Source organism: Fukomys damarensis, unplaced genomic scaffold, assembly GCF_012274545.1.
Source record: "Fukomys damarensis isolate Sample0158 unplaced genomic scaffold, DMR_v1.0_HiC HiC_scaffold_23, whole genome shotgun sequence".
Classification (NCBI taxonomy): Eukaryota; Metazoa; Chordata; class Mammalia; order Rodentia; family Bathyergidae; genus Fukomys; species Fukomys damarensis.
The window spans coordinates 57416725-57433438 of NW_022900935.1; the positions used below are offsets into that span (position 1 = coordinate 57416725).

A 16714-nucleotide genomic window follows, 5' to 3' on the forward strand; every position below is an offset into this window, starting at 1 on the left:
GCCTGAAGCAGGAAAATTGCCAGTTTGATCCCACCTAGGCAGTTAGTGAGACCCTGTCTCAACAAACAAACAAACAAACAAACAAACAATAAAGAGCCCACCAAAACTTCGAGAAATATCAACATTTACTATTTGGGCTAAAATAAAAGATTAAAATATATGTAATACTATTTTTACTTATAGTTTTTTCATCTTTTATTATTACATGTTTGCAGTACAGAAGGATTACATCACTGAAGGGAGGTGGTACAGGTACTTAAAACACATCTTGATTCTTTCGCATCCCCTTTCCTTCCTGTATATCCCCTCACCCTCCTATAGGTCAATTCAAAGCAGTTTTTCTACAATCCCTTGTAGTCTTTTTCTGCTGATATAATACTGACATGCACATATTTTTGAATAGTTTTACTCAGCATTTCCAAAAATTTTATGCACATCTTATAAGACATTCATTTCACACATATTTACTCTATTGTCAGACACTGTGCCAAGTGTTGAGGGTACAATGATGAACAAAAAAATCCAATCTCAGCCAGGCACAATGGCATAAGCCTGGGAGCCCAGCTACTCAGAAGGCTGAGGCAGGAACATTTCAAGTTTGGGCCCAGTCTGGACAACTTAACTAGACCCTGTTAAAGTTCAGCCTGACATAACCGCAGAGCCCAAGAGAAGATTAAATCTTCTCTGTACTAGTAGGAGATCCCCACTCAGCCTCTAGGTCAATGATGGTTAACCTTTTAAATTCAGAGCTCTCCATGATGAAAACAACCTGCTGTGGTGCCCATGCCATAGGTTCCCCACCACTGCTCTAGGCCCTTTTATAGAGGCTGAAACTTGTACCAGCCAGCAGGAAAAGATAGTTCAGTCTACTGAATCTCTTAGGGAGGTTATGCCTTTCCAAACCCGACTGGAAGCCCCAACTCACCCTGCAGATTATGCAGAGGTAGAAGCTTCATCTGACCAGGAGACCCCATCTCTGCATCCACACCCACCTGTGGAAGTTGCTCTTTCCTCCAGTCAGCAGCAGCAACCAGTTCCATTTTCTGAGCCTATGAGAGGGAACCTGAAGCCACATCTCATTATACAAAACCTTCTGGTGAAGTGAAATTTCTGATTCCTGAAAAGGATCAAGCTCTAGAGTCCCCTCTATAGAGTACGGTTAGAAGGCCATGGTGTAATATAGTGACACTTTGACCTTCAGCTCAGAAATCAAGTCAGCGTTTTAACTTACTATAGTTCCAGATCCTACCAGGGAGTTTGTTCTTTGGCCCAGCAAGTGGCCCCAGCTTTGTCTTCTGTGTCCCCTGACCCCTTTGAACCTTGGGAAGTTGGGAGAAGGGTTACAACTCAGTGACAATACCCTAATGTAATTGATGACCACTCTCCAGTGGATTGAGGGGTCCCATTGCAGCCTGAAGAGCTTCCTGCAGAACATTCTCTAAGCCAGCAGGAGATCTCAGCTCTGTCGTCAAAATCTGCTGAGGATGTCACACTCTCACCAGTCCAGCAAGGGCTCTCAGCTCAGCCTCCCGACTTTAACAAGCTAAATGTCTGATCCATGTTTGCTGTGAAACGTGGCCTTGTCACAGCTAGATGAATGACTGCTGAGCCATGGTGGGATGGGGAGAGTTCTGTCCTACTGATGTGAAGAACGGGCTACTCGGATTCAAACCCTTGCTCTTAGCTGCAGTTGCCGAACTGCAAAACCCTTCTGCAGAAATTGTGGCATCATCACGGAGTATACGCAGCCCCAGCCTAACAGAGGGGAATGAGTTCTCCAACATGGAACCTGATACTGAGAGTTGAGAACAAATGACAACAATGTGGAATAAATCATCATAGTGTGTATTCTCCTGTGTGCCACCCTAACTGGTCCTCATTTTGTACGTCGGTTGCTTTTCTTGGAAGCTATATACCCAGGAGGAGGGAGAATTTTTGTAAGGTTGTAGCTTGGAGCAGGAAGAGCTCAGGCTGCCAGACTGGGTTACTACTTCTGAGTATCCCAAGGCCCAGCCCTATGACTTTCGTGGGAAGCTCTGCCAGGCCCCACCCAAAGGGCTTTGCATGCTTAGATTTTGTAGGTCTGAGGTGCCTATCCTGCTGCCATACAGGGAGATGGCCCTGGAGGAAGCCGCTATCACCTCTGCTGGGCAAGGAGTTGGCCCTGGTCCTGTAACAAAAGGCTCCCTCGGACCAGTTCAGCCCATGTGGGCCAGAACCTCATAAAGGTTTCTTAAACATTGATGTCAAAAATGGTGGGGCAGGGTGGAAAGTACAAGGTTATCAAGCACTTGCAGCTAGTGGCTATGAGAAAGATTCCAGAACGTTTGGTTGGAACATTACCTGCCTAGGTCCTGGTGACCAAGCCTTCTATCGTTATATTTATACTTCCCTTCTGGGTCACGGCTCCTTGTGTGGCCACAGGTGTGGTTACTGGATTTAATGGCTGCATTCCGGAGGGGGCCCAATAACCAGTCCTCCTGAACTCGGAGCCCCTGGGGCCCAAATTTTGTATTTTTTTTCCCTACAAGTCTAATCTCCAAAAGGAATCACTCCATGCCCTTAGTGCCCCCACAGAGCTGGGGGGTTCGAGTACCTCGGGTCCTCTGTGCCTACAGACATGTTGCTTCCACATAAAGAGTCGATGGGAGAGCTGTGGCCAGATGAGTTCACTGCTCCACATCAGGTCTGCAGGACCAGCTTGCCGGGCAAGAGAGGCTCTCAGAGGCAGTTTCAGGTGGGGATCAGAACCAAGCTGGAGCTTTGCCTCCTCCACTCAAAAGGAAGACAGATTTCTGCTCTAGAGCAGGCTACAGGCCACCAGTCACTTTTACTTGTTCCACCTCCACTGAGTAAGAATTGGATGGCACCACAGTTTGTTTCCCCCCTGAACCTGAAGAAGGATCCAGCTCGGCATTGGCAACTTGCTGAGGAGGTCTCTGGAAGTCTTTATCAATCAGCAAAAGCTAACCGGCAGAAAGAAATCTTGCAGGATTATAACATAGACCCAAGTATGGATACAGCTGACCACGACAGCCTTCATCTGGGGTATCAGGAGAACCCAGAGGAGCCTGCGCAGCCCTGAAAGCACAAGAAATCCTCACAATTTCAGCCAGAGGCCCAAATTCAGAATCCAGAGATTCCCCAAATCCAGCAACCTATACCTCAGGGAGAAGCCTCATGTCAACTCTCACAGCCCCCTGAGAAAGCTGAACCTTTTTTGAGCCATCAGAAGGCCCTTGAAAGGAGGGTAGTTCTTTCCACCCTGATAGCTGATAGCATGCCATTTTCACCTGTAAATATGGAAACAATACTCTCAAATCAGCATTTAATGTTGTCTGAGTCCACAGTTACACATTTGGAGCTGGAGCTTACTGTAACTGCAAAGCCTACTGTGAAGGCAGAACCTTCTGCTACCCAGCAGGAAGACCCTGCTCAGTCCACAGTTACTATGAACAAGTGGAGCTTTCCCCAATCTGGACTGGTCCCATTACCCTGCCTGCAGAATTCCTTGAAAAATCTGAATCTCCACCAGCTGAATGAGATGTTGTAGCTCAGATTCCAGATGCCCCAAGAGAGTTAGATTCTGCTGCAACTCAGCAGGAGTTCCCCAGGAAATTGTATCCAGTGTTGCCTCCAGCCTCTCACAGGCTCAAGACCTACTGTTGTATGAGCTTGTTACGTAAGGAATCAGTAAGTGACACAGAGACGCAGCAGAATGGAAGTAAAATAACAAATTTACTCATCAATAAGGGTGGATCGCACATATGCTGTGCCTGGATCGATGATGCACTGGGTTACAACTCCTCCTTTTATAGGGTTTTACAGCCTTGGCTTCATTTGGGTAATTACATTTCATTCTCATAGTTCAAATCACAGTCACAGAATAGTTAATCTTTTCAACCCAGTTGTAACAGTTCTTTGCAGTTGGGGAGTTTACCTTTAAGATTTGCCTAGGTATCTATTGTAGTCCACAGGAAGGGGGATATTCAGGGTCAGGGGAGCAAATGCTAGCAATGGGTTCTTTCATCCAGACATTCTCACGATCACGTGGCTCCAGTCTCTTTGGAGCCCAAGACCTTGCTGTGCCCTGTTATCTCAGGGTCAGACCGAATGCCTCATTCAGCAATTAGTGCCTTTGGTGCCTATTAGTTCTGAGTGAAACAAACTGCTGTTAGAGACAGCAGAAGCCATTTTACATTGTAACACTTTATGGGTTTTTGCTATTTATAAAAGTTTTCCCTAACAAGGTGACAAATTAGGACACAGATCAAGAATCAGCTCAGCCTCCAGCATCACCTAGTGTCATGGCACCACTACTGCATACGAGCCTTACTGTAAGTCCTGAGCTCACCACAGAGCCTGTCCATTCTGTGGGCCCACAAGAGGCTGTCGTTTCTCCTCTGATAGTGTCACCCTGAGGTGACACTTGCACATCGAGACCTGGGGCAGGCTCAGCAGCCCAACCTGACTCCTGCAATGATTCAGCCTTTGAACCTGGAACATTCCAGAACTTTTCTACCTATTTCAGGGGTCCAACTTTCCCCGACTTTGCAGGAGACCCCATCTCAGCCTCTGGAACCATCTATGGAGGCTGTAGCTCAACCTACAGAACCACGTGCAATGGCAAATCTGGCACCATGAGGTCAGCACTCAGCTCAGGTTCTAGCATCACACAGATGTTTTTTTTTTTAAGTTTGAGGAACATATACTTCAATTAACAATTTCTTTTTTTTTCAGCTTTAATTGAGTTTATTGGTACATTTTACGGATACAGTACAGTTACATTCATTGTTGAGATCTTGCACCTCTACATGACAAGTCTTGATTCTCATTTTTTCCCCTTAACTCTGCCCTCCCTTCAACCCACAATTAACAATTTCTATAGGCATAGTCAACCTAGGTGAGAAGCCATGGTGCAGTTGAATTAAAAAAAAAGAGAGAGAGAGAGGCCGGGCGTGGTGACGCACGTCTGTAATCCCAGCACTCGGGAGGCTGAGGCAGGAGGATTGCTGTGAGTTTGAGACCAGCCTGGGCTACCTAGTAAGTTCCAGGTCCGTCTCAACTACATAGTGAGACCCTGTCTCAAAAAGAGAGAGAGACAGACACAGAGAGCCAGTGCAAGTTTTCAAGCAGGAGAGCTAAATGGTTACACAGGAGGACGATGTTAGAATCCATGTGTAGAGTGATCTAGAGGGGACAGCCGGATTCGGAGACCACCTAGAAAGCTGTAGTAGATCTGGGTTAGAGTGAGAGTGGTGATGAGCGTGGAGAGAGAATCCTGTGAGCACTACGTGACTGAGTGATTGAGCGAAGCATCGGGGGGTAGGGTGGACAGAGAAGCGCAAAATCAAACCTGAATTCATAGTTCCTGAACTCGATGAAGATGAGAATGACAGGTAGAAGGAGCAGGACATAAGGAAAACCAGTTTGACGGAGAAGAGTTTAGTTCATACAAAGAATGTAGCTTTTCAACCTGAATCCTATAGTTTGATTTACAAATGAAACCGAAGAAACTGCATCCTTTGGAAAAGTTTTGGAGGCAGAAAATCAGGAAAACAATTAAAAACGTGAAAAAGAAAAACTGCCATCCTTATGCATTCTAGCCTTTCACATCCCTAATTTAAATGACAAATCTTTCCAAAGAGATTGGAAAATGACCAAGCAAAGAAAAAGAGCCTGGCAGATGTTCAGCTTGGAAGAAAAAAGGTTCACACGGTAAAGAAGGTCCGCAAGGGGCCAAAGGGGGCTCAAAAAATTTCTTTAAGGAAGTGAGAAAATAGAAAGTCAAGGCAAAGCAGAGTGCCCAGCCATTCTTGGAGGATATCGTCTAAGAAAGAAGCCCCAAGACACCCATCCCAAGGGGCCGGAGCACCATCCGAGGTACGGAGGCCAAAAGTTGATGGGAAACTGCTCCCACATACAGCCATGGTTCACAAAGAAATAGAAGGCAAAAAGCAGTCTCTTCTCCCTGAAACATAACTCATTGGGCAGATCTCCCTCCTCCATCCCTGCCAAAGCCCTGCCTGAGGTGAGAAACAGAGCAAATTACTTTGTCTCTAGTGTACGATGTTGGAAGATGGATATGCTAGGGCCAAAACTATACAATGTACTAAACCAATGTTACATTCCCCTGCAAAATCATTGCTTTCATAAAACTCATTCTCTTATGGTCCATGGAACACCCAAGGCCAAACTGAGCAAAAAGTTGAGAAAGGAAAATACATGCAGTAGACTAATGCTTGCAAGAAGCCCTCTGTTCTTGGTAGCAAGAAGTCTCATCAGTTCGCCTTCTCAACAGTCCCATCTTCAGGAGACTTTTTTCAGGAGAATCTTGTCTTAGAATTACATGCTCATTCAGAACCTTCAGTAGAAAGTACTCCAGAAAACCATACCACAGCAGATACTTTTGAAGGATGGGGTTTTGCAGTAAACACTAGTGTACAAGAAGAAATAAACCACAAGAATCCCTCTGTTGCAGACTCTGCTGTGACTGCATTCAACCCAATACCAGCTGCGAACTAGAACAGGGAGGCACACTGGGGCACCCCAACATAGGCACTGACTCACCCTTCAAAGACTCCACCTCCCCACTGCTGTCATTCCCTGGTGATCAGTTTGAAATTTACCTAAACCAGCAACTCCAGCCATTCTTCCCCAACAATGAATAAGAAGGCTGATTTCCCACATCATCAGGAGTTTAAAAACGGACTGCTCTGAGGCCCATGTGCAACTGGCCTTTGCCAAGCTCATCTCCAAAATGGGCCTCCTGATGCAGCTTCTCAGGGAGCAGCAAGAAGTCAAGGTATCCAAGGTCCAGTGGATGCAGACCACTGGAAAAATAAGAACCATGAGAACTATATCAATGAGAGAACAGCAGAGCACAGAAGAGGAGGAGGAGCAAGAGTCAAGCGAGGTGAGGACAACTACCCAACATGAGGGTCTGCCATGAAGCACCCAAGAAGGAAGACATATCTTGACTTGGCCACATAACTTTGGCCAGGACAGTGATGCCCAGCCCACTCCTTCGGAGAAAAAAGCTGACCTGATGCACAAGATAAACAAAAGAACATGCATGATAAAATTTGTAACCTGTTCCACTTGATATGTTTTTAAGAACCTGCAAACTATCTACTCAGAAGAATGGGATTTTGAATAGTCAGCTTTCATTCTTCTTTTCCCTTTTTAACAAAAATATATATATATTTTTAATTTCACAAAAGAAGATACAGGACATAGCTACAACAACAAGGTCATCTTGGCAATATCTGTGACAGCAGTACTGATGATTTTGATAATTTTCTGTCTCACCGAGGTAAGGACAACAATTAATTCAAGTTTCCTGAATGCATCCTGTCTTTGTAATAGATTCAGATGAGATCGGGCGTGTTCAGGGTGGTATGGCCATAGACTTTGTAATAGATTCAGAAGCCATGAAACTGAAAATCCAACCCACTTTGTCCTTTCCTACTGGAAATCCTTCATCAGTAACTGAGACCTAGCTCTTTGCTCTTTTACTGAAATGGGATTTCCAGGATTTTTTAAAAATTAATTTTATTGGTATATTTTAGACATATAATGACATTAATCATTGGAAACTTGTACCTTTACATAATCTATCTTGGTTCTTATTTTTTCCCCTTCAGGGATTTTTTGGGGGGTACCGGGGATGGAACTCAGGACCTTGTGCTTGAGAGTCAGGTGCTGGGGCCACTGAGATAAATCCCAGCCCCACTCTAGGGATGTTTAAGGAACCCCACTCCCAAGAGATCACTGAAGAACTGAAACCAGGATGACAGACCATTTGACTGTCTTGAAAAGTCAATTCTCATAGCTGGAGGTGAAATGAAAAAAAATTTCTCCAACCCAAAATTATGGCAATAATTTGATGTCTTCATCCATCTTGAATAATCTCCACCCCCAAGGAGCTGTCATCCCACCCTATGGAGAAAAGGACAAGGCCACAAGCAGAAACGCATTCTTGTAAACTCCTTAGCTTTCCACAGTCAGCTCCTCCTCTAGTCTGAGCACTGTGTAATAGACTCAGCTAAAGCACTGCTGCTGAATTCTGCAACAGTCTTCTCCACAGCAGGTTATATTGTAATGTTTCTTCCTGGAGATTGCCTGGTTACTTAACAGTTTATTACTTTTACTTTTCTCAAAAGTCAAATGGGAGAATATTAAAGAATTATTTGATCAGAATCAAATTTAGACCAATTTTAAGAATACAGCCCAAGGGTGAGTCTGGAAGGATAGAGGATACAAGACCTTTCTCTGTAGTTCCTGCCCAATACTCTTGGATCCTCCTCAAAAGCTTCACTTAAGGGTGAAGGATGTCAAAAACCCATGAAGCAAGCTCTAATCTAGGGCTTCCCCTGTGAAAGACAGCCTCTGGCTCCCCAGAGTCCAATCTGGTCTCACTCTGGACCGAGCCGATGGTGATGCCCACTGCCACAGTGTCTGTTGGATTGGATCCAACCTGAGCAGGCAGCCAGAGAGAGAAATAGGAACTGAGTCTGTGCGCTGAATGGCCACCCGGGGAAAGAAAACTCACATCCTGGAGAGCTTAAAACATGCTCACTCATGAGTCTTCTCTCTCAGAAAAGGACACTCAAACAAGAGGGGCTAGCAGCAGCAAAGGATCGGGAGAGGGCTGTGGGGGAAGGTAAAGGGCAGTTTTCACAGTATGCAGATTTGCCGTGGGTAAGATTCTGCTGCCAACTGCAATGTTTCCTGCACTGTGTGTTGCAAGGGAGGGGAGTCCTGGAGGTAGAAGAGTAGCCCATTACCATTATGGATTATACCAAGCTGCCCTCCCTTTTCTGTTATCTTCAGGTCCCACCAGAGTGTAGCCCCAGCGAGGGTCCTGCAGTTGCAGACAGGAAGAAGAGCTTTCCACAAGGGACAAAGGAACTCCTTAGCTCATGCCCTCATGGCCCTCCACAGTCGGGGTCATAACACAGAAGCTTTTGGGTCCCGCTGCAGCATTCAATATGGGAGTTGAACCACCTCCCATGGAGAGTTCGCTGCACTGAAATGTCATGTGAGATCTGATGATGCAGATTATAAAAGAATTCACCAGGTCTTCTGCTCATTTCAAGATGTTAGGCCAACCTCAGAGCTGTTTAGAGTTTCTAGAGTGAGACTGCCAGACCAAGAACTAGTGGGTGAAGCCAGAAGTGTGAACAGGTGAACACTGGATATCTTTCTTTACTCCATTTATCCAACCAGTAACACCCATCTCTCCATATTCTTCCCTGTGTGCTGCTGAGTTCTAATAATGAGCAAAGTCAGAATGAAAGAAAGCGGTAACTGCTTACCTCACTCACCACTGCATTTACAATATCCAGAATGGTGCTTTGGATACAGTATTGCTCAAAGAAAGCTTGTCGAATGACTTGGTAAGTAAAACAAAAATAAGACACAGGGAAGGTATGCACATTTCACAAACTGTGCAAAGTTGGGACTCACCACTGTGAAGCGAGGCTACTGTGGAATTCCTGTCATTAAACCAAGCTGTCAATAAGGCTGAAATCCAATTCAGACAGTTATACTTTAACAGGAGGAACACATGAAGGGAACTGCATTAAGGGAAATGCATTTAGTTGTTTTGTTTTTTTTTTCTTTTTGCATTTAGTTTTCAAAGGACAAAGACCACAGTAGCAAAGGCAGAGTGGGTCCTCTTGAGGCCCTTGAAAATTGCTGTCATGCCTGGGGGTGTGTCTCAGTGGTAGAGCTCTTGCCTCGTGTGTGAGAGAACGTGGTCTTGAACTCACTGAAACAACATTTTTACTTTACGTTTTTAAAATCCCATGAAATAGGGCTAGGGATTTAGCTCAGAGGTTCCGCTGCCTGCCTCTCAAGAACGTGAAAGCCTAGCATACCACTTGTAATCTATTATAAATTTTGTACACATGGTAGAATTCATTTATAATGAATTAAAAGTGATTATTTTCTAGCCAAAAAATAACCCTTACCAGTTGTAATTTTTTAATTTCCAAGACTCTTGACTCTTTGTAGTAACATAGGACCAGTGTGCCTGTCCCACAGCCTCCTGGAGCTGTTACTTCCTGGGAACCATTCGCCGATCTGAGGAGTGGCCTCGTGCAGACTCGGCTGTCCTGTCACCTCTGGGGCTCTGCCCTGAGCCTGCTATGTGGGGGGCTTTAGCATCACTGCAGACAACCTCATGTGGAGGCCTAGGGACATTCCCGACAAGCCCCACAACCTCAGCAGGTGGTGTCATCCAGAGCTATAGCAACCTGCAGGACATTTGGAAGGGCCCAGCATCCTTGTCATGTGCAGTAGTCTGGCAGACAAAGCCATCTGCTCCTGCCCGAGACTGACAGTAGGGACAGGACTGTGCATCCCAGTGTGTCCTGTGCCCGGGATGACAGGCGTGCAGGTGGAGGCTCTTCCTGTAGTAACATATCTTAAAACCAAACATGGCTGTTTGTCCGGCTTCCCCTCGGGCCCTTATTCCCGGCGGCTGACGGCCACAGTGGCGGTGGCACCGGCGGCAGCAGACGGGGCCTGGAGTTTCAGGCTGAGCTGCGCTGGGGTGAGGGGCGCGGAGGAGGAGCAGTAGCAGGAGGAGGAGCCATGTGCCCTGGCACCGATCTTTTTAAGTATATTATCATCGACGACACAGGTGTTGGTAAATCATGTTTATTGCTACAGTTTACAGACAAGAGATTTCAGCCAGTGCATGACCTCACTATTGGTGTAGAGTTTGGTGCTCAAATGATAACAATTGATGGAAAACAGATAAAACTCCAGTATGGAGAGCATTGTAAAAAGAGCGTGACATGAGCACAGCCATATTGACCTGTGATTCACCCGAGCAGTGTGGACGTGCCGTCGCCCATAGCAACGGGCTAGTTCAACTGATGGTCTGATCTGTTGCCTAGAAAATGTAATGGTTTAACGGATTTCTTCCGGAATGTGTGGGCGGCACTCTTGCAGCCGCGCAGCTGGGGAGTATAAAAGGAGAGGTTCGGTAATAAAGCAGTGCAGCAAGTACCATGAGAAGAAAAGTGCCTCCCGTCTCTCTGTCCTCGTCCTTTCAGGTTTAGGACCTGCTGGCAGGATCCTGACGTCGCGGCTTGCGACAAGTGGCGCCTGAACAGGGACCTGAAAGTTGATGAGGATACATAATCCCGGACCCAGGTTGAAGGCAGCAACGGTGCTCCAGAGGACTGACCGCTGTGCCTGATCCTCGCAGTAAGTCTACCATTCACTTCACGAAAGAAAAAGTGAAAGAAGGTAGAGGGTGTCAAGTCCGTGGGAAGATTTTATAAGTTAGAAAGATTTTATAAGTTAGAAATTGTTAATTATGGGGCAATCAGAATCCAGAAATTATCTAGCAAATTCAATTCAGAGCCTATTGAAGGCACAAGGAGTAACAGTTGAGAGGGCACAATTAGAGGCCTTTGTTAAGATTCTGGACACAGTTTGTCCATGGCTGTGTGATGAGGCAGAAATAAATGCTGAAGCATGGGAGAGAGCTGGAAAACAGTTGAATAAAGCCCTTGTGGCTGAGCCCGATCGTTTTCCAGAAAGTACTCCTTTTTATTGGACTTTGTTAAACACAGCTCTCAGGACCCCAACCAAAAAGGAAATCTTGGAAGCCTTAGACGAGGTGCATGAAGGGTTAGAACAAATTAGAGAGGAGCTCTCTCAGACTTCAGAGCCCCCTGAATCTGGTCCAGAAAAAGACGCTAGAGAATGTCCTCTTTCACTTGAGCCCCCGAGCCTCCAGATTCCAGAGGACCCCCCGCAGCGCTATATCCCAGTTTTGAGGCTTTTCAAAAAACACTTGAGCGTCCACCGCCTTCTGCACTGCCCCCCACTCAGAGGGAGGCAAACCTGGCTCAGTTATGTACTATTAATCAGGAGCTCAGAGAGGAGCTTCAGCTGAGGCAGCAGATTTCATGCCTCTCGAGTAGACTTGCGTCTCTTCGTGCCTCAGAGGCCAGGCCTACCAATGAGCCTAAAGATAAAGACTCCATAACATCTGAAGGGTCTCAAGGCATAGCATCTCTTTTACAAGAGGCTCTCAAATGCGCCGCAGCACAAGGGGAGGAAGTCTTTAGACTATTCCCCATCGTTCAAGAAGAGGGACCCCAAGGGCCGATTAGAGAACATCGCCCTCGAGTTTAAATTGGTGAAAGCATTAAAAACTGCTGTGAATCAGTATGGCACTGCAGCTCCTTTCACTTGTGCTATCCTGGACTCCATTGCTGGATCCTGGCTAACACCAAGTGACTGGATTGTGGTCTGCCGCGCAGTTCTTTCAGGGGGAGATTTCCTCCTGTGGAAATCCTATTACTCTGAGCAATGCAAGGCGGCTGCCATCCGCAATGTTAATGCTGGAGCTGCCTTGGCAAATTATGACATGCTTATGGGAGAAGGATTGTTCGAAAGCATGCAAGCCCAGGTTAATTATACACTACCAGTTTATGAACAGATCACTAATTGTGCGCGCCGAGCGTGGAAACAACTTCCATCAGCGGGCGATCTTAGCACTAGTCTTAGTAATATCAGGCAGGGGCCAGATGAACCTTATTCTGAATTTGTTCATAGGTTGCTAGATGGAGCAGGAAAGATATTCCCTGATGCACAGACGGGATTATCCTTTGTTACACAGCTTGCTTATGAAAATGCCAATAAATGGTGTAAGCCTGTCCTCAGACTCTGGAAAAATAAAGCTGACTTAGATGGCTATATTCAGCTTTGTGCGGATGTGGGAGGACAAGTGACTGTGGCCTGGGCTCAGGCTGCAGCACAGCGCACTGCGCGAGAAGGAGGCACATTCCAAACATTTTATCAGTCCTTACATAGGACTCAGAATGCAAAAGGAGGCCCTAAACAGCCTACTCCTCCTGGTCACGCACCACCTGTCTGCTATGCTTGTCACCAAACAGGTCACATGCAAAGGGAGGGCCCCTCCAGGAGCCAAACTTCCAGACCTGTGCTTTGCTCCGGTTGTCAAAAGGGTCTCCATTCACCTAAAGAGTGCTGTTCGCTTTTTGCAAAAGATGGCACCTTTTTAGGTCCAAATACATCCTTTCCCAACCAGCCAAAAAACAGGAATCAGGGCCCACGACCTCGGGGCCCAATAAATGCAAGGCAAAACTTTTATCCGCTCCAACAATTTGTCCCAGAGACTCTGGAGAGTATAAAAGGAGAGTTTCGGTAATAAAGCGCTCAGCAAGTACCATGAGAAGAAAAGTGCCTCCCATCTCTCTGTCCTCATCCTTTCAGGTTTAGGACCTGCTGGCAGGATCCTGACGTCGCAGCTTGCGACACCAAGACTCTTGACTCTTTGCAGTAACATATCTTAAAACCAAACATGGCTGTTTGTCCGGCCTCAGGCCCTTATTCCTGGCGGCTGACGGCCACAGCGGCCACGGTGCGGAGGCAGTGGGCGGGGCCTAGGGTTTCAAGGCTGAGCGGCGCTGGGGTGAGGGGCGTGGAGGAGGAGCAGTAGCAGGAGGAGGAGCCGTGTGCCCTGGCACAGAGCGGCTGCGGCCATGGCATACGCCTATCTTTTTAAGTATAGCATCATCGGCGACACAGGTGTTGGTAAATTATGTTTACTGCTACAGTTTACTGACAAGAAATTTCAGCCAGTGCATGACCTCACTATTGGTGTAGAGTTTGGTGCTCGAATGATTAGCACTGATGGAAAGCAGATAAAATTCCAGATCTGGGACACTGCCAGGCAAGAGTCCTTTCGTTCCATTGCAAGGTCATATTACAGAGGTGCTGCAGGGGCTTTACTAGTATATCATATTACAAGGAGAGATACATTCAACCACTTGACAACTTGGTTAGAGGATGCCCACCAGCATTCCAATTCTAACATGGTCATTATGTATGGAGAGCATTGTAAAAAGAGCGTGACATGAGCACAGCCATATTGACCTGTGATTCACCCGAGCAGTGTGGACGTGCCATCGCCTATAGCAACGGGCTAGTTCAACTGGTGGTCTGATCTGTTGCCTAGCAACTGTAATGGTTTAACGGTTTCCTTCCGGAATGTGTGGGCGGTACTCTCTTGCAGCCGTGTAGCTGGAGAGTATAAAAGGAGAGATTCGGTAATAAAGCAGCAGCAGTATTGCCATGAGAAGAAAAGTGCCTCCTGTCTCTCTGTCCTCGTCCTTTCAGATTTAGGACCTGCTGGCAGGATCCTGACATCACGGCTCGCGACAATTATGCTTATTGGAAATAAAAACGATTTGATATCTAGAAGTAAAAAAAGAAGAAGGTGAAGCTTTTGCGCGAGAACATGGGCTTATCTTCATGGAAATGTCTGCTAAAACTGCTTCCAATGTAGAAGAGGCCTTTATTAACACAGCAAAATTAATTTATAAAAAAATTCAAGAAGGCATCTTTGACATTAATAACGAGGCAAATGGCATTAAAATTGGCCCCCAGCATGCTGCTACTAATGCGACACATGCAGGCAATCAGGGAGGACAGCAGGCTGGGAGAGGCTGCTGTTGAGTCTGTTTTAACTATCTAACTGCCCAAGTAGGACTACTCATTATTTCACCCTCTCTGCTCCTGCTCCACTGAGACATGAAACTATATGAGATGTCTTTGTGTCACAGAAGACTTTAATCCTTCAAATTCTTGTATAACTTTGAATAAATGTTCACTTAAAAAGACAAATTTTGGAGATTGTATTCATATCTATTTGCATTTGATTTCTAGGTCAATTGATGTGATTATTTTTGTTAAATGTTGTCTTGTGCCCTTAACTACAAACTGAATTGTATTAAACACTACAAAGTCATCTTGAGTATTTTAAATCAGTTGGTGTAGTTAGGTTTCCCAATTCCTGTGGTTACCTAATGTTTAATACTACAGAACTGTCCTCAAAAAGTTTGTAAATTTTCAAGGCTATAAGGAAAAGTAGAAGGACTCTTATTTCTGTATTTATCATTTACTTTCTGTATATATAGTTTAATAACCTGCTTGGGTGTAATTTGCCAAGCTTGAATTCTTTAATGCATTTGCATAAATTCTCCACTGTTTAGAGCTTAAAGCTACAGAAGCATTGTTAGAATAGCTTGGACATTGAATTTTCAACTTTTTGACATTGTTAAATAAGCATGTTCATCTTTTCTTGTCACTAGTTCAAGAAAAATATGCTTAATATATACTACTAAAGGCTACTTGTGTGTTAACCTGTTTTAATGCCAAAAGTTTGCTATTTGTTCACATTTTCCTTAAGAACTCTTCTGAAAAGGGTTTGTTTGCCTTAACGAATACTGTTGTGTAAAAACAGTATAATGAGCGGAAAGGGCAGAAGAAAACCCTACATCTCAGCTACTCCAAGAAGAATGACTATCCACACCTAGATGGCGCATTATGAGGACTTGTCTTTCCTTAAACACAATGATGTTTTCTTTTTCTTTCACTGACATGATTTCTCAGTGCATTTTTCATGCAGGACAGTTTCTCAACCTTGATGTACAGTGACTGTAAAATTTTTCTTTCAGTGGCAATGTATAATCTTTAAGAGATGGTAAGCATCTTGTCTGTTTTGAAGGGAATATGACAATAAATCTACTGGATGGAATATCCTGTTAAAAAAGTAGAAAAGCTTTAGTAATCTACGCAGTGTGATGGTTTTATCCTTTTTTTCTTTTTCTCCCTTGGTCTGTAATGAAATTGTTATAGCAGTGCAAAACTACATAGTGAGACCCTGTCTTTAAAAAAAGGAAGATATATCAAGTCTCAGGAGCAGGCTGAGGTTACAACTCGACAGGGCGGGACGTTCAAGAAAGGAAGAAGACAGAGGTGCGATGTCTGTGCTGAGGATGTCGGGAACTCAACGGGGCTGTGGCGACTGGGAGGAGAACGGCGAGCCATTGGAGGGAAACCTGAACGGCTTTCGGGAGGTCTGTGTGGAGCATTAGGGTTACCAGAGGGGTTGCGTGAAGATGCGGTAAAAAGAGGCGAAGGGTTGTACTCCAGCCTGGGGTTCTAAGGAGGCTGGAGGGGTCCCAGTGGGCTGTATTTCCTCAAGGCCAGCGCGGAGTGGATGGGGTCAGGGCTGAGGTCGGGTCAAAGAGAAGATGGAGGACCGAACAGCAGGCCCAATGGGCGCAAGGCAACCAGGGTCTGGAGCCAGCGCGAGGGAGGGAGGCCCACCGTCTGCGTCAGCCCCTCTGCCCTGCACTGTTCCTCACCTAAGGCGGTTAGAGAGTCGGAACAGAGAGAGTGACCTTGACACCTTCCAGCCATTAAAAACGTTTAACATATCCTCGTGACTAACGACAACGCGGAGGCTCTGTCGTTCTGGCCCCGCCCCCAAACCGTGGAGCCAATCGTGGTCCCGGGGGAGCCGTGGGCGGGACCAGCTGCTCCCAGAGGCCCTGGGCCTTGGTAGAGTGCTATGGGCTGCGTAGCCCTAGACACCAGCCAGGACCTGGAGTCCAGTCTCAGCCCACCCTCACCTCCTTGGGCTGGCTGTGCTCTTCTGTACCGTCTGCCTCTGGCACTTATGCGGCAGATCAGATCTTGGCTTCTGGATCCATGCCCTTGCTCAGCCTGAGCAGCCTGTGTGACTTGGGGGCCGCCACTTCACTTCCCTCAGTTGATGATTGTCCACTTGTGAGTGGCAGCAATAGCACCTGCTGGATCTTTGCCTCCCGAGGACATGAGCACAGCCTCGTGGGCAGAGCTTGGATCCACGCTG

At 46.1% G+C, this 16714-nt stretch overlaps 1 protein-coding gene and 1 pseudogene across 1 annotated transcript; both read left to right on the plus strand.

Moving 5' to 3' along the window:
* Window positions 1-2644: 2644 nt before the first annotated feature.
* On the plus strand, window positions 2645-7584 carry LOC104860239 (leucine-rich repeat-containing protein 37A3-like). Its single transcript, XM_033767417.1, is given in 7 exon segments — window positions 2645-2737; window positions 4411-4596; window positions 5647-5771; window positions 6482-6663; window positions 6666-6945; window positions 7118-7158; window positions 7224-7584. Coding segments are annotated over 7 exon segments (1062 nt in total). The 3' UTR covers window positions 7379-7584.
* Window positions 7585-13433: 5849 nt separating this feature from the next.
* Window positions 13434-14617, plus strand: LOC104860237 (annotated as a pseudogene).
* The last annotated feature ends 2097 nt before the right edge of the window (window positions 14618-16714 follow it).